General features: G+C 50.8%; 9 protein-coding genes and 1 non-coding gene across 10 annotated transcripts; 3 read left to right on the top strand and 7 right to left on the bottom strand.

Moving 5' to 3' along the window:
- Positions 1 to 468: 468 nt before the first annotated feature.
- On the bottom strand, positions 469 to 2,244 carry P168DRAFT_257576 (URC4/urg3 family protein). Its single transcript, XM_024834562.1, has 4 exons — positions 2,040 to 2,244; positions 1,652 to 1,979; positions 1,407 to 1,583; positions 469 to 1,335 (listed from the first exon to the last, which is right to left on the bottom strand). The coding sequence occupies exons 1-4, from the start codon at positions 2,199 to 2,201 to the stop codon at positions 695 to 697; spliced, it is 1,308 nt and encodes a 435-aa protein (XP_024690901.1). The 5' UTR covers positions 2,202 to 2,244; the 3' UTR covers positions 469 to 694.
- Positions 2,245 to 3,326: 1,082 nt separating this feature from the next.
- P168DRAFT_273406 (uracil phosphoribosyltransferase) lies at positions 3,327 to 4,325 on the bottom strand (the record flags this gene model as incomplete). Its single annotated transcript, XM_024835371.1, has 5 exons — positions 3,327 to 3,472; positions 3,526 to 3,730; positions 3,788 to 3,888; positions 3,943 to 4,090; positions 4,154 to 4,325. The coding sequence occupies 5 exons, from the start codon at positions 4,323 to 4,325 to the stop codon at positions 3,421 to 3,423; spliced, it is 678 nt and encodes a 225-aa protein (XP_024690902.1). The 3' UTR covers positions 3,327 to 3,420.
- A 1,448-nt stretch (positions 4,326 to 5,773) lies between these two features.
- P168DRAFT_320855 (methylmalonate-semialdehyde dehydrogenase) lies at positions 5,774 to 7,735 on the top strand (the record flags this gene model as incomplete). The annotated part of the gene is made up of 7 exons (XM_024840402.1): positions 5,774 to 5,884; positions 5,961 to 6,119; positions 6,172 to 6,342; positions 6,392 to 6,556; positions 6,612 to 7,512; positions 7,558 to 7,608; positions 7,656 to 7,735. The coding sequence occupies 7 exons, from the start codon at positions 5,774 to 5,776 to the stop codon at positions 7,733 to 7,735; spliced, it is 1,638 nt and encodes a 545-aa protein (XP_024690903.1).
- Positions 7,736 to 7,921: 186 nt separating this feature from the next.
- Positions 7,922 to 8,995, top strand: P168DRAFT_320856 (putative short-chain dehydrogenases/reductase; the record flags this gene model as incomplete). Its single annotated transcript, XM_024840403.1, has 2 exons — positions 7,922 to 8,273; positions 8,337 to 8,995. 2 exons carry the CDS (start codon positions 7,922 to 7,924, stop codon positions 8,993 to 8,995), a joined length of 1,011 nt encoding a protein of 336 aa, XP_024690904.1.
- Positions 8,996 to 9,231: 236 nt separating this feature from the next.
- Positions 9,232 to 9,885, top strand: P168DRAFT_292397 (uncharacterized protein). The gene has a single exon (XM_024837573.1). The coding sequence runs from the start codon at positions 9,446 to 9,448 to the stop codon at positions 9,833 to 9,835; it is 390 nt and encodes a 129-aa protein (XP_024690905.1). The 5' UTR covers positions 9,232 to 9,445; the 3' UTR covers positions 9,836 to 9,885.
- Positions 9,886 to 12,768: 2,883 nt separating this feature from the next.
- On the bottom strand, positions 12,769 to 14,243 carry P168DRAFT_333765 (uncharacterized protein; the record flags this gene model as incomplete). The annotated part of the gene is made up of 2 exons (XM_024841685.1): positions 12,769 to 13,883; positions 13,914 to 14,243. The coding sequence occupies 2 exons, from the start codon at positions 14,241 to 14,243 to the stop codon at positions 12,978 to 12,980; spliced, it is 1,236 nt and encodes a 411-aa protein (XP_024690906.1). The 3' UTR covers positions 12,769 to 12,977.
- A 1,259-nt stretch (positions 14,244 to 15,502) lies between these two features.
- On the bottom strand, positions 15,503 to 15,967 carry P168DRAFT_44721 (uncharacterized protein). The gene has a single exon (XM_024841953.1). The coding sequence runs from the start codon at positions 15,875 to 15,877 to the stop codon at positions 15,641 to 15,643; it is 237 nt and encodes a 78-aa protein (XP_024690907.1). The 5' UTR covers positions 15,878 to 15,967; the 3' UTR covers positions 15,503 to 15,640.
- A 204-nt stretch (positions 15,968 to 16,171) lies between these two features.
- On the bottom strand, positions 16,172 to 18,142 carry P168DRAFT_312459 (putative MFS multidrug transporter; the record flags this gene model as incomplete). The annotated part of the gene is made up of 3 exons (XM_024839571.1): positions 16,172 to 16,727; positions 16,987 to 17,921; positions 18,107 to 18,142. 3 exons carry the CDS (start codon positions 18,140 to 18,142, stop codon positions 16,172 to 16,174), a joined length of 1,527 nt encoding a protein of 508 aa, XP_024690908.1.
- A 367-nt stretch (positions 18,143 to 18,509) lies between these two features.
- Positions 18,510 to 18,581, bottom strand: P168DRAFT_t135. Its single transcript has one exon. It is a non-coding gene; the product is annotated as a tRNA-Ala (tRNA).
- Positions 18,582 to 18,963: 382 nt separating this feature from the next.
- On the bottom strand, positions 18,964 to 20,781 carry P168DRAFT_273416 (arylsulfotransferase family protein; the record flags this gene model as incomplete). Its single annotated transcript, XM_024835372.1, has 3 exons — positions 20,170 to 20,781; positions 20,053 to 20,118; positions 18,964 to 20,003 (listed from the first exon to the last, which is right to left on the bottom strand). The coding sequence occupies exons 1-3, from the start codon at positions 20,726 to 20,728 to the stop codon at positions 18,964 to 18,966; spliced, it is 1,665 nt and encodes a 554-aa protein (XP_024690909.1). The 5' UTR covers positions 20,729 to 20,781.
- Positions 20,782 to 21,271: the final 490 nt, after the last annotated feature.

The following is a 21,271-nucleotide window of genomic DNA, read 5'->3' on the forward strand; positions in this document are numbered from 1 at the left end:
GGCCGGATCTTCGGCACACGGATCACGTGTGATACTGTCTATAAGGGCCTGAGGCCTGTTGGTCGCCAATGATATCGGGGAATTGATCGTTGGTCGTATCCCGTTCTCCACTGCTGCACGCGAAGTGTTGGCATTCCTGGACGAGACCAGGGGTGGTAGATTACTTACAAAGCACGAAGGCGTCATCTTTTGCAGCTAGTGGGAATTTCCTGCTTTCTTTGCAAGGGTTATGAGCCGGGTGGCAATTCAGCTAATATTAGACCCGATCCTCAAGGGTTACATTGTTGAAACTAACAGGCATGAAGCACGATTTACTGTGACCTTATATCGAAAAAATATACCATGGCAAGACCTGTATGGCAATGCACATGCATACGCCTAACTAACCTGCCAACTGCCTATCTACCCAACCAGATGTAAAAGATTCAAGCCAGCATGGCTGTATGTGAAGATTGGGCTTCAATACATACCTAGGGGATATCTCCGTATCACACTGAGATGGGATGACTCACAAATTGTGACCTCAAATTTTCTGACTATAATTTGCTACTAGTTTGTCAAGGATTTCAATTGCATGATCTTGTTCTTCCACAGCCAGCTTTTCATTCGATTAGATATACTAACCACGAGTATTGGTCATAGCCGATGCGTCAGATATTAAAGCATGTAGGTAGTAGACCTAAAGCGCAACCCTTCAAAACAGAGTCCCATCTCCAGAGTTGAGTATAGGGCTAGACTTAGTATCAGGCCGCTTCGCAGCAGCAAGCTCGCGACCCGCCTTCCAAGACCCAGCCTCCAGCATCTGCGGCAAACTCAGCTGTACACTGCCAAACCGACCACTGTTCAAAATCCGCTGGTGCAGCACATCCAGCAAGGCGACCGTCATCGCACGCCACTCAACAATCTCATCACCCCCGGCACTGAAACACGGCAGGCCATTACTACTCCCCGCGGCCGCCAGGCCCCTGGTCTGTGCCTCCTCTTTCAAGGTGAGGACGCCCATGTCGACGAACAGCCCGCCGTTGCGATACTCCGGTAGCCCGGTGCCAAGGTCTGCATTTTTCCAGGTCGCGGACAGGAGCCGTTGGAATGGTACCATGAGCGAGTATGCGAGCCACTGTGTCAGCTTGTGGAATGGCTGGATGGACGCTGTTTCGGTGTCGGGGTCGGACTCTAGGGCTTCTGCTAGGACCTTTAGCGGCCATGCGTCTCCGATGGGCTGTCCATGGACGCGGGTGCGGTCGCTTGGCCAGACGGGGATGAGGGTTCTTTGCAGGGCGCTCCACAGGTCGCTGTAGTCGATGGTTGCTCCGGTCCCCTGCTTTAGGAGGTAGTCTGCAACATATCGGATTAGAATGTGAATGATAAAGATTGGGCAATGTAGGTCAGAAAAAGTAGCAACATACCGACCAAATTCCCCGGGCGTCCAGACGGCCCAAACACATCCTGGAGCCTCAGAAACGAGGCACCCAGTCTTTGAAGAATCTCTGTCCGGGCCGTCGCTCCAACCAGAGGGTTCGTCCCATCGTTCACCTGAAATCCACGACGGATGGCATCCACCGTGATATTCCCCAGCGCCTCGCCTTCAAAAGTCGTCAGCATCTACCAACGCAACAGCACGAACCGGCCGTATCGATATGAAAACACTTACCATGAACGACGTCCTTCCTTTCCGAGCCCGCATTCGCAAACGCCCCGTCAAGAAACATATGCAAGGAGGCGACAGCAATCCCCTCACTGCGGGTATAGACAGCCCCGCTCTGCGCCTCCTCATACCGCCAAGTATCCCCCGCCCCCGCGTCCAGCAACACCGACACAAAGAACAGGTCTACCAGGCTGCGGACTTTCTCTTGAGCATCGTAGCCTTGCTGCTCCCACTGCTCGAGCAGCTTGCTGATGCGGTCTACCCCGCCTACGTTGAAATGCTGCCACCGGCCGTGCGGCGGGATGAGGCTGTACCGATCGGGGCCGAAATCGCGCTGTATGGGAGTCAGTAACATAGAACCTTACCCGAATAAATGAAGGAATTCAGTGCTCACCTCGATAATGTCCATGACATATTTGGCGGCTTCGTCTAGGCGGTCCGCATGGTAGTCAAAGTGGTGCAGCTTGCCCTGTTCCGCGTGCTTGAACACGATGTGGGCTCTCTCGCGGACAGCTTTCAGGCTGAGGAGGTACTCGATTTTGGGATCTAAGGTCATATTGGCGATGAAGAGACTCGATGATGCGTATGGATAGAAAATGGTGTGGATGGAAGAGTGTCAACAAAAGATGGCCATGCTTGCTGATTATCTGTTTATCTACACCTGGCAAAGCGGGGCTTATCGGGAGATAAGTGTTTATCTTATCGGATAAGATAGTCTTCGATAAGATAGAGATCTCGCGGTTATCTCCGAGATATATAATGCTCGCGTGAGCATCACAATTGAGCAGAATAACGAGATTATCTTCGCAATTGCGTTGTTAGATAATACACGATCAGACACATCGTTCCATTCAATAGAGAGTCACTCAGAATTTGATTTCAGCGTTGAAAACCTGCCCAATCACTCCTAAGAATTCGATGAAGTCACTTTGGCTGCTTAGCCAAGAAATCAAGAAGCCAAGACCGTTGTCCATCTTTAGCAGAGTCTGTCATAAATAGCCAAGAACGAGAAAAAGCCATGATCGTGTCCTGCTTCAAGCCTGACAATATTCATCGGCTTGATGGAGAACATCCGACGCCTGTGTCACAAATGTTTCTTCCCGGACGAAGCGACTCGGTAGTCCATAAAGTAAGGTCAAGCCTCGCAAAACCACCACACATTGAACAGGCGTTGGCGTGGATCCACTGGACGTAATGAGAAGTTGGCACTGCTGTAGATCGGTATCCTGCAATATGTTCCCACTAATATCGAAATTTCGTTCGTTCGTGCCTGGACGGGGCTGGATGATTGGATAGCGAGGTTACTTCCTCTCGAGACACCCATTTCTGTAGAACTGGCGAACGCGGATGGAGTCTCGTTTGAGGGTTCACCGTGGTCGGCGCTGTGGATGCGGCGGTAGACGACACGATAAATCCGTCCTGACACCGGGGATAGCGGAGATGAACACGCTCTCATGATTAGCGTGTCAATGGACTCTATTAATGAGAGCCTGCATTGCCCATATCTATCTATAAACATAGCCAAGTGAGAATATATCCAAAAGAAGACATAACAGACATGACAAAATCACAAATGCGGAACGAATGCTCTGTACCGTAACTATACCAGGGTAATCGGGTCGGTAAAAAAGAAAAACAGAAGGTTATAGTGACCAGTCCAGTCCAGTCCATGCCAGAAATCCACCACTTGATTCTTCTAACTGACAAATCCAATTCTAAATCCGAACTCCTAGCCTTTATGACCATCTATATGCGCCCTCCAAAACTGTTTCCATTTAGGTGCCGTAAAACCGATCGCCGAAGTCGCCAAGCCCGGGGTCGATATAGCTGTCACAAAGATTAGCGATGAGCTGCTTGATAAGAAGATGAGGAAAACTTACTTCTTATCAGTCAAGTCATTATCGACCACAGCGGTGACGATGCGAAGAGCCGGGAATCTCCCAGAGATAACAGCCAGACCCTTCTTTGACGCAATGATATTAACGAGGACGATCGCGTCCTCGGACACACCGGACTCGATGAGAGTCTCGAGCGCTTTGATCACGGAGCCTCCGGTGGCCAGCATGGGCTCAAGGACAAAGACGACTGTTTTCGTTAGAGGATACAGGACATTAATGATAGTGGAGAATGGATGCGACGTACTGTCGTTGGCGATGGTCGGCGGCAGCTTGGAGTAGAAGATGTGCGCCTGGCTGGTCTCCTCGTCGCGCTGGATTAAGAGCTTACCAAAGCTCAATGGACCCCTGGACCCTGTCAGTATGCGTTTCCGGTTTGACGTCTCCAAAGGATGTACTAACATCCATGTCTGTCGCAGAGCCTGCTCCATGCTTGCCCCGGCGCGCAGGATGCTAACGCCGCACACACCCTTCGTAAATCGGAGGCCTTCATATGTACTGTTGATAGGGGTCTGAATGGGATACGCTTCCACAGGAACGTGGTTGATGGCTTAAAACGGGGCTAGTGTAAGAATCGGACTTGGTAAAAAAATTTCGGCAGGGCGATTCTTACCGAGTCCGATCAATTTGGGGGCCACTCTCTCCACGGCCGAGCAGAAATCGCGATTCTCGGTGTTGACATCACGGATGATGGTCATCAGACTGAGTAGTTGGCGATCCTGCTCGAGGACTGTGATGCGGTCGAGGGACTTGGGAAGAGAGTGAACCCCGTTGGTTTCGGCCATGGTTGTGGTTGAAAAATGCAAGTAGGTAGGGAGACGACGGCGAATGAATGGTAGAATGGAATTGAGCATGAAAATTATAAGTGACCAACTATGGAAGTATGACGCTGCAGGAATCGCCGTATTAGTATAGAGCAGCGAACAGGATGATCCCGGAAGAATTCTTGACAAGGGTTTATTTTTTGTGTGTTTCAGAAAATTGGTGGGGAGATTAGATAGCGATAAGAGTATTTTATCGGACTTGCCACCGATTGGAACTGATAAGATAAAACTTCTTGGCTGCAGGAGATATCCTTGGCTACTATTGCTCGCGTTCTGTCACTTCTGTTCGAGACGGCAACCACCGACTCTCCTACTTCAATTACATTCGTATAAGTGAGGACCAAACGATCAGCTGATTCTTGTTGCACTCTGTCCCGTTTCACTCCTTGACCTGCTGTATTACCGAAACGCGGTGCTTGGTTGACCGGTAAGGGCAATGCCCCACCACGGCTGACCCCGCTGCGCGTTGATGCCAGTTGAATTTTGATGAAAATTTTCAACTCGGCTCTTGTGCGAGACTGGATGGAGATCAGATTCTGTAATATTGAAAAAGCTTATTCTTTCAGTATAGCTTCTACAGGATTGTAATTACTTGGTCAGTGCTCTCACCGACCGAGTATGCTCAATATCAAGCATGGCCGAACCGAAACCTTCATTTCTAGTTGATATTGGCAGCGACCCAGCCTCAGAAATTGGCTACTGTTGAAATCATCAAGGGTCAATGGATGGGAGAAGCGAACCGCTAGGAATGATGAGTCTAAGAAACTATTCAACTGCATCAAAGAAGTATCCCACTGTGGAGGTGGAATGCGACCTCGTGCGTTGCAGATATCTACGTCTCGAAGCCATCTCTTGAACATAATAGACACTTTTCTTAGACGATTGGTCCCGTGTTTTTATCCGTGGTGACAGCTTTTCAATTTGCTGGTTGTAGCAGAGCTTGTCACTGGTCCATGCTTCGTCTCGACCCGAATATTGACCCACTGCTCGGGTATATAAAGGGCTCTGCGCGAGTACAAGACGATCGAAAGGCGGAGAGATGGACGACATTGCACAGCCACTGGTTTCTACTTTTTAGTTAGTGTAAGTCAAATTAGCGAGGCCATTGGATCTCCTGTCCCCGAAATATTCACCTAATCTCAGGCCCAACTCTAAAGTTAGAAGCCGAATCCTGCCAAGATCTGTCGGGACTATAAGAAGATGAAGTGGATCTGGCAATGCTTGACCGACGGTGATAGGCTCAATCGAGTCCACTTCCCTCGCCTTATCATGTGGCTTTATGTAATGGCACACTCGCCTTATCGTTATCAGAAACCATCCGCGATTGATAAGAACGCCCGCGGACACAGCATCATCCAAGATGGTGATCGTTTTTCTCGATGTATTTTATCACAGTATTGTTCTAGAAAATGCCTAAGATTGTGGAGTCCCCACGCCGTGTGCGCTTCAACCCCTTCTCCAGGGGTTCGTCTAGCCCGAGCGATGATACGGTCTTATCGTTTGGTGTGAGAGATCTAGAGGTGCGTTGATATCCGACAGCACGATAAGATCTCCAATGCCTTGTGATATCCATTAGACTAAACGATGGATGTCTAGAGAGGCGAGAATGGACCAAAAGCACTGTCCAACACTCCTAGCAGTATAGCCACGCCAGATGGCGCTGCTCCCCGCAGCAGACCCTCGGTCACCCAGCTGTTTATCAACAATCGGCACGTGATGTCCAAGTCCAAGAACTGGACCAGCGCCTTGGATCCTGTAGGCACTCAGTAGACTGATTTGGTGGATGGGCTTGCTGATGTCAGGATAGACAACGCAACGGCTTCTCTCGCGCGTACCCAGCAGCACACACCATGAGATCCAGAGCGCTGTCGACGCCGCTGATGCTGCTCAGCCGGAGTGGGCCGCAATCGGGTTCCAGACTCGCAGGGAGTATCTCCTCAAATTGATCGACGTGTTGCGGGATATGTCTCCGATGATAGTGAGACAGCAACCATGAATCTTAGCCGAATGATGCTGACAGCTGATAGGTGAGCTGTCTCTGTCGCGAAGTGGGAAAGACGATTTCCGACGCGGAAGCAGAGGTATTTCGGGGTCTAGACTCTATCCATGCTGCCTGTTCGATTGGCCCCGAGATGGCAGGGATGTATCTCGGGTCTGACCCCACGTTGTTGCAGACATTTTACGAGCCGGTAGTGAGTGTTCCTCCCAATTGGTTCTGCCCAGGGTCTGGGTTGACTGATGTGGCAGGGCGTGTGCGTGTCTATCACCCCGTTTAGCTTCCCGTTCATGATTCCCCTGTGGTCTACGCCGTATGCACTCATCACGGGAAACACCGTGGTGTTGAAACCCTCTGAGAGGGCTCCATCCGTATCGGGCATCCTGGCGGAAGCGATGATCCAAGCCGACTTTCCACCAGGGGTGTACAACATCCTCCACGGAGGGCCATCGACAGTGCAAAATCTCGTAACGCAGCCCCTGGTACAGGCCATCAGCTTTGTAGGCTCCGAACCCGCAGCCAATGCAGTTCACGACCTGGCGCGTACCGCTGGAAAGCGGATCCAGGCCGAGTGCGGGGGCAAGAACCACGGGGTCGTCTTGGAGGACGCTAACATGATGTCGACCTTGTTCGCGATTGCAGGAGGTGCCTTTGGAGCAGCCGGTCAGCGGTGTATGGCACTCAGCGTGGCAATATTCGTCGGAAATACCAGAGAGTGGATACCAAAGCTGGTAGATCTAGCACAGTCGATGGTTGTCGGTAGTGGAAACGATAAACAGTCCAAGATCGGACCTTTGATCGACCGGGCGGCAAAGACCAAAGTCACCGAGATGATCGATCGGGCAGTCGAAGAAGGCGCCATGGTTCTCCTGGACGGGCGCGACGTGCATGTGCCTGACTATCCTGACGGCAATTTCCTAGGCCCGAGCATTCTGATCGGCGTGGAGACGTACATGGAATGCTACCAGAACGAGATCTTTGGACCGGTGCTCATCTGCATGCAGGTTGATACACTGGACGAGGCCATCGCCCTGATTAACCAGAATAAATACGGCAATGGTTGTTCCATCTTCACGAGCAGTGGGAAGCACGCCAGTACCTTCCAACGCAAGGTCAACGTGGGTCAGATTGGAGTCAACATTCCATTAATCGGTATGTTCTAGAGCATAATAATTGTGCGTGTGCTAATTTTGGTAGCTCCATATGGTACTGCTGTGAGGACAAGCAACAAGGACTCCTTTCTAGGTGGTAAGTATACAGGATTATGGGGGAAATCTCAAGCTAATGATGCACAGATCGGCATACACCGGGCAAAACATACTGGCCTTTCTTTACCACCACGAAAACGGTGTCCTCTCGATGGGATCAAGTATGAGCGCCATACACCCGGATCGAGGGTTAGACTAAGTTCCCCTCAGCTCTGGTTGACCCACGGTGATGATCCCATGTCAATGACATCATCCTCTGTGACAAACCCAACAACACAGCAGCTGTCCACTTACTTCAGAATCCATATAACGACACCACCGAGTAATCAGCGTATCCTGCAAACTGTCCAACGATGGCAACAATCAATCAAGCTCGTCAGTCGAACGCCTCTCTCAATGACTACCGACCCGACTACGTGGCCGTCTTCGTCGGCGCGACCAGCGGGATCGGCGAGGCGACCACAAGAGAGCTAGCGACTGTCGTCAAGAAGCCCACCATTTATCTCATCGGGCGTAACGAGACAACCGGATCGAAAATTATCGACGAGCTCAAAGCCTCTAATCCCGAGGGGTCATTCCACTTCATCCAGTCCGACGTGTCTCTACTAAGCAACGTCGACGAAGCATGCTCGAAGATCAAAGCCCACGAAAAGGCAGTCGACCTGCTATTCTTGTCGACCGGACATTTACACATGTCCAAGGAGGGTAAGCATTCCTTTTCCCCCTTCGCCCACTCCCAATAGATCCAATTTTAATAAAAATGAACAGATACAAAAGAAGGCCTCGAAAACAACCACGCCCTCCGCTTCTACTCCCGCATGCGCTTCATCCACAACCTCCTTCCACTCCTCAGCGCCTCAACCGCCCCCGCCCGCGTGGTAAGCGTCCTCGGCCCCGGCACAGAAGGCCAAGTCGACGAAGCCAACTTCGACTTGAAAAAGTCCTGGTCCTTCCTCTCGTCCGCGAAATACGCCGCCACCATGAACTCCCTCGCGATGGAGCACCTCGCCGCGCAACACCCCTCCATCAGCTTCGTCCACGTCTTCCCGGGCATTGTCCACACGGCTCTTCTCAACAAATCTGTGGGTGGGATTGTCGCGCCCGTGATGAAATTCTTCAGTCGGCCGTTTTCACTCACGGCCGAGCAGAGCGGTGTTTGGAATACATTTATCTTGACGTCCGCGGCTTATCCGCCTGCGCAGCCGAGGGATGGCGGTAGGGTTGGAGCGCCGCTTGTGGAGGGCATCAAAACGGCTTCCGCATCAACGGGCAAGATAGGCGGGGGGTCGTATCTGGTGAACTATAACGGGGCGGATAAGACGCAGACGAAGCTTATGGCGGATTATCGAGCGAGGGGGTTCCCTCAGAAGGTGTGGGAACATACGCTGGAGACGTTCCAGCGAGTGCTGGATCCTGCGAGTGCGTGATGGTGCAATATCCTATTATCAAAATGTAATAATTTCTACAGTAATATATTAATCTAGTCAAATGTATTTGAGAATAACGATAACTTCATCCAATACGAACAACAGCCTATGACATCATACCCTCTGCATACTTTGCCTTGTGAACCGAACCGGCCCGCTGCCGTGATCCACCCAAGGAATATAGGACAGTGGCTGTGTTTAGCCCCCAAATCCAACACGACGATCATGCTCGGCACTGAACACAGAGCCATGCAGACACTTCAATGGACAAAGGTTATTTAAACGTTGGCTCCCCTGTGGATATTATACTTTGATTATTGCATCCACTTCCGGTCTCTCCTATTTATGAATCCAGTGTCTCTTGCTCAGCTTGACTAAAATCCACCCTCTGAAACCACAACAAATATACGAACCACAACCCACCTCTAAATCTGAGAATCAGGAGTCAAAATGGGCTGGAACATCGACCTTTCCGCAATAACGCCCGGACCAGGCGGCACTGTCATGCTGGGCGAAGGCGGTATCGATGCTGCTGCAAGACGGTATCGCGAGCGTGTTAGAAAGCAGCAGGAAGCGGAGGCACTGGCTAAGGCGAAGAATGGAGAGACTCAGAAGGGCGATGATGCTGCGTCTGAGGTCACTTTGACACCGGAGGGAGATGAAGAACTGAAGCGGAATGATCGGAAGGGGGATGGCGTAGGTGATGCGTCGTCATCGGGGAAGAAGGCTGTTGCTGTGGAGGAGGAGACGGGGCAGGAAAAGGAACAGGGGAAGGATAAGAAGAAGAAAGAGAAGAAAGGGTTGAGAGAGGCGTGGAGGGGATTTCGAGGAGTTCGGTGATTGTGTTCTGTTTTCCTACCATCTTTATATTATGTCTGGACGCATGTTATACCTACCTATGGAGTTTACAATGTATACTTTGAGATGAACTACATCTGTTCACTTCTTGATCAGAGTACTAGGTAGAGATTCCCAAATTGATTAAATTGATTCTAGTATAAATTGGACGATCGACAACCTCTGCATTTGCATGACAGGATGGGAAAACCATATGTTGGACAAAACCCACCCGAGGCTGGAAAGGTCAATTCGACCAGGATGCCAAATCTTTATTGGGCACCCTTGAGTGAGAAGTTGTACTATGTAGCTGGAGTGGCTTGAGAATTAGCCGGAAGTGAAATACTAGTTCACTCCACAATGAGTGTGACCCAAATGTTTGCCGCATTTGTGGCTGTCGTGATCACATAGGGCACGACGGTATTCCCACTCTGGTGGAATCAGCCTCTGAAAAAGCATACCACACACTATCTTGATTTGCGAATCCCCAACCAGCTGGTGTTTTCTTATTTCAGACTAGAATGAGCCTACTGTCCCCTCGAGATAGGTCGGGAGCCATCCACGCGATAAACTGCGACTCAATATAGTGGACAGACAAACAAAGCGAGGACTGAACAGCTCAGCTGGTATGACTACAGCTTCAGCTGCTACAGAAGTGGAGTCCGGAGACACTCAGCTGGGACTCCATCCGGCATCTAACTACCTTCTTTGTATACGATGCGTGTGAAGCAATGGTGTGGAATTTTACAAGCCTATCCGCCTGCAGTCTTGGCCCTACCAAGCGAGTCCAAAAATCTGGAGTAACTAAAAACCTATGTTAGGACCATCTTTGTCGACTGCCCGTTGTAATGGTCTTCCAAGATACCATGCTCAATATGGGTGCACACTACGCTTTGATAGATAGAACTGGTTCTGGGAACATCAGGGAATGATAATAGGTTTAGGCTACTGGGTTATTCCCGTGATGAATGATGTTTTCTCTATCCAACACTTCTGCAAGTCGCTGTAAGGCATGTATCAGCTATGTGGAGGGATTGTTTGGTGTCATGGATTTGTGACCATGCAATGACTACGTAGGAGTAGAGAAACAAGTCAGAGATCAATACCATGATATGATGGGCAGGTAACCAATGGTTAGACTCGCTGTATAATATACAGCTATATATTAGTAGATTAATGGACTGGACTACTAGATTCTCTATTTGATCTTGGATGTGACAAGATGTATGGATCATACTACAACTACGACAGGCTCTAATATGGACTATGTATGTGAAGTTTTTTTATTGTTCTATCTATTCATCCTTCCATCCTCCAGATCTACCATCCCTCTCATCATGTAAAGAAATAACGTTGTGTGTGTGTGTGTGTGTGTGTGTGTGTGTGTGTGTGTGTGTGTGTGTGTGTGTGTGGGAATGGGAAGACAAAATGTAGAAGGAAATAAAAGAAAGATGGTATGTACCTACGCTGCACCGCTGTCAGTCAAATCAAAAACAAAGAAGCCAAGGTAACTCACCTACAAAGTCGAATATAGATCAATCGGAATTGGCATCGGCATCTTATACGGCATCGGAGTCCTTCGCTCCCTCTACCACCCTGCCCATCCCCCACTGTCGGCTGCCCCACGTCCCCAAATTCAAAGTCGAAATCGAATATAAAAGATCGTAATCGTAAACGCAAACGCAAACGGAATCGTATACGGAGTCCATCGCTCCCTCCACCAACCCTACCAATCCCCCACTGTCGGCTGCCCCAACCACATCCCCGGTTAATATCCATGTTGGATGCAATCCAAAGAACTCAAATTCCTCCTCTTTCCTCATTGAAACATGAGCCCTTTTTACCCCCACCGGTGTTGAAAATGAGAATCGTATTCGTACTCGTTCGGTCGGTTCGTCGTATCGGATGGCGCATATGGGCATGTCGAATCGGTCTATCATCATCGAGTCAGCAAAGACAAGGCAGATAAGGTGTGACGTGATAATGTGAGATGGAAGATATATCAAAGAAAGCATAAAGCAGGACATAAGACAAGAGAGACATAATATAGAAGACATAAGAGATGAAAACATAAGACAGAACAGAAGACAATACAAGAAAGACAAGACATATGAAAGAGAGAAGACAATATAAAAGACACGTGACAGAAACACCAAAGACACCTGGAGAGAGAAGCGAAGAGAAGAGGAGGAGAGAGGAAGAAGATGGGAAGAAGCAGAGAGCAGAAGGGGGTTTATATAGACGAGCCCAGGAGGTCAAGGCGCCCTAAAACAAGCGAGGTCCTCAAACAGGCAACTTGAAGCTTTCACTGACAGAGGGTTGACGGCTGGTAATGCACTCGTTGATGAGAAGAACTGGGACGGGGGGTGGTGGATCACTGGCGCTGCTGTGGTGACTGTAGGAATCATGAGGTGGCCAGATTGGGAAGATCAGTGTCGACGGAGTGATCTGTTGCATCATTTGTAGACTAAGTCCATATCAGATCAATTAGATCATTCCTACAGAGTGATTTACTGACATAGTGACAGGTTGATTTCGTCAAGACTTGACACTGATTTAAGCGGTCGCTACAAGCCTTTGGTAGATATTACCGCTGATATCGCTTGTATGATCTTCACTATACGTATAGCTAAGCATCCTAATGGAAAACGTAGCGGATTACTCCAAATTCTGGTCAGATGGAGGGCCCACTGTGGAGCGGCCATGATCGAGATGCTTCAGATATGACAGGTGTGGGGTGGTTGCTTGGAGCTCCACTATTTCCTCCACATGAACTAGTTTGTGATTATGTAGCGGAGGCAAGAGGGTCGAAAGGAGGAATAGAAATCCTCATACTACCATGCTGTGACTACTTGAGTTCAACTTTTCTAGTGACATCCGAGAAAAATGTATATAACGAATATAACGATCACTACAACATAGCAGAACTACACATCATACTCAACCATACGTCATAGACAGCAACTCCTTCAGACAAAAGGAAACCATGCGTCAAGCCCTTATTATCATGCACTGCAACTTCTCATATCCGAGTCAAGGGACAGGTTGAAAAGCTTCAAAGAAAGCAGATTCCTCAAACACAAGCAAGTAATACCATCGTCTTTGATCCGGACCACACTGAAACATCTGACAGGCGGGGTAGAATCTAGTATGCCAACTCTTCCTTCACCATCAGCCGTGTGGGACGGCGACGGGGCTCTGTAGTTTTGATGTCTTTCTGCTTTCTCAGGCTAGGGCTGGATTGACCGACTGCGTCTTCACCCTCCTCGTCATCATCGTCATCTCCGGCCCGACTGGGTGAGCGCAATGATTTATTCATCGACAGGTTTGCAAAGTCACTGGAGAGATCTTTTGCTGAGCGGGGTTTACTTTTGGGTGTGAAGAGGCGCGAATAATGGTACTCATTGAGCACCTCGTCCACGACGGAAGGAGATTTTGGAGAAGTAGACTGGAGAAATGCTTGATTAGCCTTCCCGTCCGGGCTATAGAGTCCCGCAACAGACAGCCGTTGCCAAGAATATATGGCTTCCAGTAGCGACTGCTTGTCGATTTGCAGCCACTCCCTGTGCCGCTTGGGACGGTGGGCGTGCGGACACTCAAAACTGCGTTGGCACTGCGACAAGCTCTTGAAGATCAGCTGTTCGTAGCGCGCAACATTGTCGATTCCAATCAGTGCAACAACGTTTATTTCCTTGTAGCACTTTAAATGAGATCGGAGTCTGTCTCTGACATCTGTGATGTTCACAGTCGTGTATCCAAGTTTGTAGTATCCCTCGAGGCTCTCGATGCTGAAAACATATAACCAGCCGCTTTTGATATCATTGGACCCCAGATTTTTCCATAGGAGATTGCCAAAGGAGGATAGAGGAGCTGCAACGCTAACACTTGATAATGGAGTCCGTGGCGGTGTTTGCTTTGTTGGGGTCTTGGGTAGCGGAGCAGGAGTAGGTGTAGTCGCCCTGGAGCTCTGGGACTCGGACGTGACTGATGGTGGCTTAGGCGTGTTTGCAGATTGGCGTTGACGCTCCTCCTCCCATTGTGTCACCGCTATCTGTACCATATTTCCATGCTCTTCACACACACAGATGGTGGCGATGTCCCTCAAATATTCAGATTCGGATTTGTCGTTGGCGAATTTCGTCAGGCGTTCAGATTGGAACTTTTCGTCAATGCATTTCAAGGCGCTTTTGATGCTTTCGACGGACGCCTTGGCTGAAAGGGTGCAGCGCCAACTGTACTCCACGTTACCCAATCCTTCCAATTCATCTTCTTTTTTGCCTTTATCTTGTTCTCGTTCCCGGTATACTTTCAGTATGCTGCTGCCGAGTACCACACAACGTGGCTTTCCGTCGCGAGTAAGAGTCAAATTCTCGCGCCTAAAAGGAACCACATTTGGAATATTCTCAGACATGGTATTAGCCGCTCAAGTGACTGCGGCTTCTCTAGTCGCCGAGTTCAAAAGTGTGAGAATGGCAAGCTGGACGAAATCACCGCTGATAAGTGCGGGAGTTTGTCTTTCGAATTGCAAAAACAATTGACTCGATGGGTAGAGTTGCGTTATATAGAGGGGAATCGTCCTCAGAACTACACAAGTGTAATCTGTATCATGGAGTGCCTTCCAATGCTACAAGGGCATGCCCCTCCAAGCTCACGCATATTGCGGCTGAGCGTTTGGTATGATCAGCGGTAGAGACAGGCTCGGGCGAGCGGCAGGGGACCATGTTCATCACTGTCTACCATGCCGTAGTTGACTGGTGATTCTGTATAGCTCGCGCGTGGTACTCGGTAACCCCGACTCCTCGTTTGAGCTGCGCCGTGGCGTGCATGACTAGTCTACACCGCCACCAGGGGAGGCTGTGGTTGGTAGCTGTTCACGGGACGGGGCAAGGGCACGACTGGGGTATGCTGCAGGGGTGCCGCTCTCAATATGGCGCTTTTTCGACACTTGATGGGGCCTTCCTCGCAATTTCCTTCGCCGGGAGTTTCACTGCATTGCAAGTGGGCGTCAGCCCTTGCCTAAAGCTCTAGAGCCAGTAGATGGATTCGTTTCCACTGGAAAGCTCCTGGTTGTCGATTGTTCTGGCCTCGTGGGAGCATGGGTTAAGATCCGCCCCCACACTGATCGACAAGCGCTTGTATAGGCGACGAACCTAATGGTCATTTGTCCGTCTCAATGGGGCCGGACCGACGCGTTATTTCCAGGACTGTTGACGCAAAGCGCTAACAGCCTGTCAAAACTCAGTAAATTTGGATGCTGGAATTTAGATTGTCATGGTGCATGGGGGCTGGGGGAGGGGTGTTGGGGTGAATGGCCACAACTTACAAGTAGAGAAGACGAGGCTAATTTCTTAGCCCTGTTAGAACTGACGGTGCGTTTCAGACGTCAGATACCTGTATGACATGTTATTGGATGGATGGATTTCAGTGCCCAGTGGGTAGTGTTCAAAGGCACACAGGATAGAACGGGTGTCCGAGGGAAACCATGCACTCAAGCCAACAAACACCCATTACCGGCTCTTCAAGCCAGACCTATGTACATTTAGATGTAGTTAGCGACTAAATATGCCAAAAAAATAGATACGACTCATTCTCACCGTCACGGACGGATATGTCGGATCCACGAGCCACTGGCCCTGCCCCTAGGCAAGGGGTTGTCCTGTGACCACTATCCCGGGATGTCCAGACGCATACGCAGAACGGATTTCCCCGATATTGTTTCGCCCACGAGGGATTTGACATCGGTGTTTGATGTGGATCGCTTCCCCTCACCCAATTGGACTGGTTTCTGTCTGTAGAAGAGGTACCTAGCTAGGCTGAATATTGTGTGTCGATCGTCTGCCTGACAGACTGATCTACTGCCCCGTTTTCAGCCGTAGGACTCGTCTGCTGTAGTCTGGTTGTTGCCTGATGCTTTCTCGTACTGTGCCCGGATGGTTGTCTTATCCGAGCGGTGTGTGGAAAGAAACTGGAGAAAGAGCTCAGCAGTAGGAAGGAACAGCTGAACAGCGGGGAGCATGCATCGTATGTCACCTGACTGCAAGACATGGATATTCTTTCTTCTTTCCTATCTTCTTTCCTTTCTTTTACTTCCTGCAAATCAATGCACCTCACTGAACACACAGAGTTGTCTCTTCTTATGCTCATTCAAATAGGCTCGGGGCTTTTGTCCGACTTACTTCCCTGCCCTGAAGCCAAAGCCTATATCAAATAGCAAAGTAAACTTTATTCCCTAGCCTAGAAAGTTAATCGTGACTAGGATGTAGAAGTAACTACCCCATTACAAGTACAGCTCATGCACGATTATATGTACAGTATAATCAATTAATATACACAATCCCATTAAGCACCAGCAGCAGCCTCCAACTCCCTCCTCTCATCAACCGTCAACTCACTCTTCGCCCGATCAATCCTCACAAACGCCCCCACAATCACCAACGCCACCCCGGACAACGCAACCTGGAACCAAAACGCCGCACGATAGCTCTCCCGCAGCCCAAGCGTCTCAGTCTCCACCTGAACGATATCCGCAAACGCCAACATGAGCGCGATTCCAAAATGCAGCGTGCAGTTGATCAGCGCGCCGGCGAGCCCCTGCCTCTCACGCGGAAGGTTCGTCGTGATGAAGATGTTGGTCACGTTGAAGCTGATGTCGATGCCGATTGTGCCGCAGATCATTGCTGGGAAGACGAATGCCCAGTAGTTGCCTCCTGGGGGGAGGAGTGCGAAGAGGAGCCCGGAGCCGAGGTAGCCCAGGCAGGAGATGATTATTAGGACCGTGCCGTTTAGGAGGTGTAGGATGAAGCCGCCTGTGGCGGAGAGGGTGAGGCCTCCTACTGCCATTGGGGTTGCCCAGGCTACTACTTGGAGGGGGGTGGCGCCCATGAGTTGTTCCATGCTGGGGGTAATAGTTAGCAACGAGTATAGTAATAGAAAAAGCGAAAGGGAAGGGGGAAAATAAAAAGGGGTGGGGGACAGAGAGGGAAAAGAAGGAAAGAACGAAGGTGAGAAGGAAGGATAGAACGAAGGAAATAACGAGGGCCAAAACGAGGGAAAGAGCGAGGGACAGAACGAAGGAAGGAACGAAGGAAAGAAGGAATATATGAACGAAAGAAAGAAGGAAGGAATGAAAGACATCAGGAAAAAAAGAGACATACTATAGACAAGCATAGAGCAAATATATGCCCAAGCTCCCATACATACACAACAACGCAATCACCAACGGCGTCATATACTTGACCGAGAACAAATCGCCCGGAAGCAACGGGTTTGACACGACCCACCCCTCAACATACGTTAGCGCCAGCAAGAGCAGCCCCCCGATGACGAGCGTGACATATACGTAAGGGGTGCGCCACTGGTCCGGCGCATGGGCGCTGTCAGCAATGGCGAAGATGAACAGCACGAGCCCAGGTACAAGGAGCGCAGCGCCTGCCCAGTCCATAGACGCCCTGGTCAGCTTGCGGGTGAGGGCGTAGTCGGACGGGATGGACAGATAGGAGGAGACAGCGGTGATAGCTGACAAGATGGCGCCGATAAAGAAGTACCAGCTCCAGGAGAGGAATTGCCCGCAGAGGCCGGAGAAGAAGATGCCGACGAAGAAGCCGAGCGCGGCACATGCGCCGTAGATGCTAAAAACGAGGTTCTTGCGCGGCCCCGGACGGTAGGTACTTCCGAGAATCATGATGCTGGAGGGGAGGAAGGCGGCGAGGGCGAGGCCCTGTAATGCGCGGAAGACGAACAGCATGAGGTAGTTCTGCGAGAAGCCCGCGATGAGGGAGGTGAGGGTCAGCCAGGCCATCCCGCCGACGTAGAGCACGAAGCCGCCGTACATGTCTGCCAGGCGGCCGCAGATCAGCAGCGTGGAGGTGACGGCGAGGGACAGGGCTGTGGAGGGCCAGATGGAGAGCGCCGGGGGGATGTCCAGCTCCGTGAGGAGAGTCGGGAGGAGCACATTGGAGCCGGAGATGTAGTATTCGGCTAAAATTTGGCTCATGAAGATGGAGAAGCAGAAGGCGCATTCTGACCAGGCGTTGGAGAAGACATCGGGGCGTTTGCGGCCCAGATACTCGATGGTTTTTGAGTCCAGTCGCTGCAGTGGTTGTTGCGCGTCGTCTATTCGCTTCTCTTCGTCGATATGGTTCTGTGCTGCCTCAGGTACGGAGCCATGCTCATTGAACGACATGATAGATGCACGCCATGGAGGGAATTCTGGGAGAGAATTCAAAGAGGAATACTGTATGATATATGACAAGCGGACAGCCACAACTAACAGACAGCGAATCGCCGGGTCCAGCGGTGTGGTCCAGCCATGTGGGTGGCATCGAAATCTGCGACCTGCTAGACTGTATCTCGTTAGGAAACTTCCCAGTTTGGAAGCTCGGGGGAGTGGGTCTTCTCCATCACAATGGCCAACAGACACAGATCTTAGTGGATGAAGGGTGCCGTGGCCTCTTGGTCACTCTTGGCGTTACTGTAAGTCCTTGAAGTTGTCAATTCGTTGTCTCAACTATTTTGGTCTGGACCGATAGGAGGTCAGTGTTGCTGGAATAATAACTTGGTAGTTGATTTTGGATAAATAAAAACAACGCCTGGGGCAGAATACAAGCAGTAAATTGACAATCATGGCTACATGGAATAATGAAATACTAACCCAAAGAAATAAACAAGAAAAAAAAAATGGACTCGCCGGTAATCGAAACCGGGACCTTTCCAATGCAAATGGAATGTTATACCACTAAACCACGAGCCCAGATGACTAACAAGTTCAGACCCAAACTGCTTGACAGGTAGCTTACCTACATGTCAGGTTAATTTCCGATGAACACGCAACAACCATGTCCCTACTGCACTGGATATCACCAAACAGAACCAACATACAGCCTTCCCAATAGTAATGTATTTGTATTTGCTACCGATAATAGACCATCGATATATTGTGAATAATTTTACACTACATGCTCAATAACTCTACATCTACAGAGTACTATGACTTGACAAGTGATACTCACAACAACCGACTTCATTGCTCTCTGCTATCTCGACCTCCACATATTCTTACTGCAAGCTAAACCTATGATCGGGATGGATCCCTCCATACGGAGTAGAGCCTCTACAGACCACATATATCTATCTCACAGCTCAAGACGACCAAATCGATCGAACTTCAGAATCATATACTCCGCCCAGCGAGTCTTCTCCGCCGTCACCTGCTCCCGCAGGCCCTCAACCTGGACCGACAAAGACGGCTTAGAAGCCTTAGCCGCCCCAGGCGGCAGCACCTCCTCCTTCGTCTTGACAACTGCAGTCGTAGTCAAAACGCGACCGTTCGCACCGATCGCCTCAGCTGACACAGCATGCACGGCCTTGGGGCCCAGGTCCAGGGCCGTCTCGAACCCAGTGCGCTCCGCCTCGCCCAGGAACTCGCGCGATCCGTATTCATCAACAGCCGCGTAGAACCGCCACACCTTGGTCTCCGTGTCGCCATTCCACGACACATATGCTGTAGTCCCGTCGTCGTTGACCAGCGACACCAGCGCGGGCGTCTCATGCGGCAGCCCCGTCCAGTTGTACCGGAAAGCGCGGTAGTTCTCGACGCCGGCGCCCAAGTCGCCCGAGTCCATGTACGCATGGAAGATAGGCGTTCCATCCGGTCGGAACTCAGTCATAGCGCCCTCGGACCCCCAGTTGACGAGGACATTGCCACCGGGCTGCACCTGGGTGCTGCCCTGGCTCTTGGAGAGCAGACCGTCAGGCGGCGCGAAGGCCTGCACGATGCGGGCGGACCACGACTTCGTATCGACCTCGATGATCTTGCCCTGCGAGAACGGGTGCGTGTGCACCTCGTGACCGCGGCCGTCCTCGGTGCCGTGCGCAGCGTTGTCGTACAGCGAGATGACTTCCTTCGAGCCGTCCTTGGAGATGAAGCGCGCGTGGTGTTGGAAGCAGAAGGCGACATTGTCGCCGAGTTCGAAGTCGGACTTCGTCCCGCCTAGGCGCCAGAGGATTTCGCCGGTGGAGCCATCGATCTTGTGCACGGCACAGGCGTCGCGCGCGGAGATGAGGTAGTTGCCTTCGGAGTCTTTGTCGACGGAGTTGATGTGGAAGTAGTCCCATGCGTCGGAGGAGTTGTAGCCTGAGCCGGCTTGGCCGGGGTTGATGGGCAGGATGGCCTCTGTCCTGGATTAGCGGTGCTAGGTGGGTAATAGATAAGGCTAACATACCATCAGGCAGGACATGCTCCAGACTAGACCACTCGAAGAGAAGCTCTCCCGTTTCGATGTCGAGTTCTGCATCCGTTAGCATTTTTGACACTCAGAAAACCCACGCGACGAACTCACCCTGGATGATTGCATCCACGATCCACTGCTGCTCCGGACTCGCTCCCCAAGGGGTCAAGTCCATCGGCACAGGCTGATAGATCTGGATAAGGGCAGTCTCCTCATTGATCACATGGAACTCATGCTTATCCGTAATCTTGTGATTGCCAGCGCGCAGCTCGCGGATCGTCTCGTAGTGCTGGTCCAAGAAGGTGGTATGACCATGACCATGGCCATAACCGGGATTATGGTCACCCTCAAAGCAAAACAGCACATCCTTACCCTTCCAGCGCGCCATCTGGAAATTGGTCGCCCAGATAGAGTAGTAGCTGTAGCCGGACCAGACGAGCTCGCCGTCATCGCGGAAGATATACGGCGCCGCCTGGCGGGGGCCGTGCATCTCGCCCGGTTTGTCGGGGAAGCCGGCGAAGGGGGCCACGAACAGGAAACCCTGTTCGACATCGGATGTAGCCGGGATAGTGATGTTCAGACGCGGCGGAGCCAGGTCCGAACGCGACTTAAACTGCCAGTCGGCGGCTGCCAGCGAGGGCAGCAGCGCGGTGAGCCAGAACGAGCGCATGCTGAGTGCTGCGAGCACGGAGATCAGCCCCGGTTCGTGTCATGATGTTGCGGAGAGGGTACATTAACCTTTGGGTGGTACTCTGCACTGGACCTATCTTAGGTTTACAATATTTCTTGGTGTCGGTAGTTGTGGTGGGATAACATGGTCAACAGGTGAGGGAAACGGACGTTTTATATATGGCGGGGATGGTATTAATATGGGTCTGCCAAGCCCTAACTCTAGAATCACATCATCAAAACCCATCTTCCCCACCGCGACTCCTTTCCTATTCGGGTCCCCGAAGCTGCATAACCGCTCTTACTGGACTGGCTCAATGTCTTGGTCTATGGTGAAGTTCAGTGGGAAATGACATAATCGCGGGTACCAAGGTCCATGCCGGATGGTACTGCCTGTCGTCTGGTACATCCAACAGCAGAAGGACATGGGAAATTAAAGTAGTCATAGAAACCGAGAAAATTGTTGAAGTGATGACCTTGGATCGAAAATATAGTCGCAGTAACATCAGACGTCTCGCGATAGAGGCACACTCAAAATAAAGTA

The sequence above is a fragment of the Aspergillus campestris genome (assembly GCF_002847485.1).
Source record: "Aspergillus campestris IBT 28561 chromosome Unknown P168scaffold_10, whole genome shotgun sequence".
NCBI lineage: Eukaryota > Fungi > Ascomycota > Eurotiomycetes > Eurotiales > Aspergillaceae > Aspergillus > Aspergillus campestris.

Excerpts from the sequence above, each read along its gene's own strand:
- P168DRAFT_257576 (XM_024834562.1), bottom strand. The coding sequence starts at position 2,201 with ATGACCTTAGATCCCAAAATCGAGTACCTCCTCAGCCTGAAAGCTGTC. Across the intron at positions 1,980-2,039 it reads ATGTCATGGACATTATCGAG|CGCGATTTCGGCCCCGATCG; the intron begins GTGAGCACTGAA and ends ACTCCCATACAG. Across the intron at positions 1,336-1,406 it reads ACGCCCGGGGAATTTGGTCG|ACTACCTCCTAAAGCAGGGG; the intron begins GTATGTTGCTAC and ends GATATGTTGCAG.
- P168DRAFT_44721 (XM_024841953.1), bottom strand. The coding sequence starts at position 15,877 with ATGTCTTGCAGTCAGGTGACATACGATGCATGCTCCCCGCTGTTCAGC.
- P168DRAFT_292397 (XM_024837573.1), top strand. The coding sequence starts at position 9,446 with ATGGGCTGGAACATCGACCTTTCCGCAATAACGCCCGGACCAGGCGGC.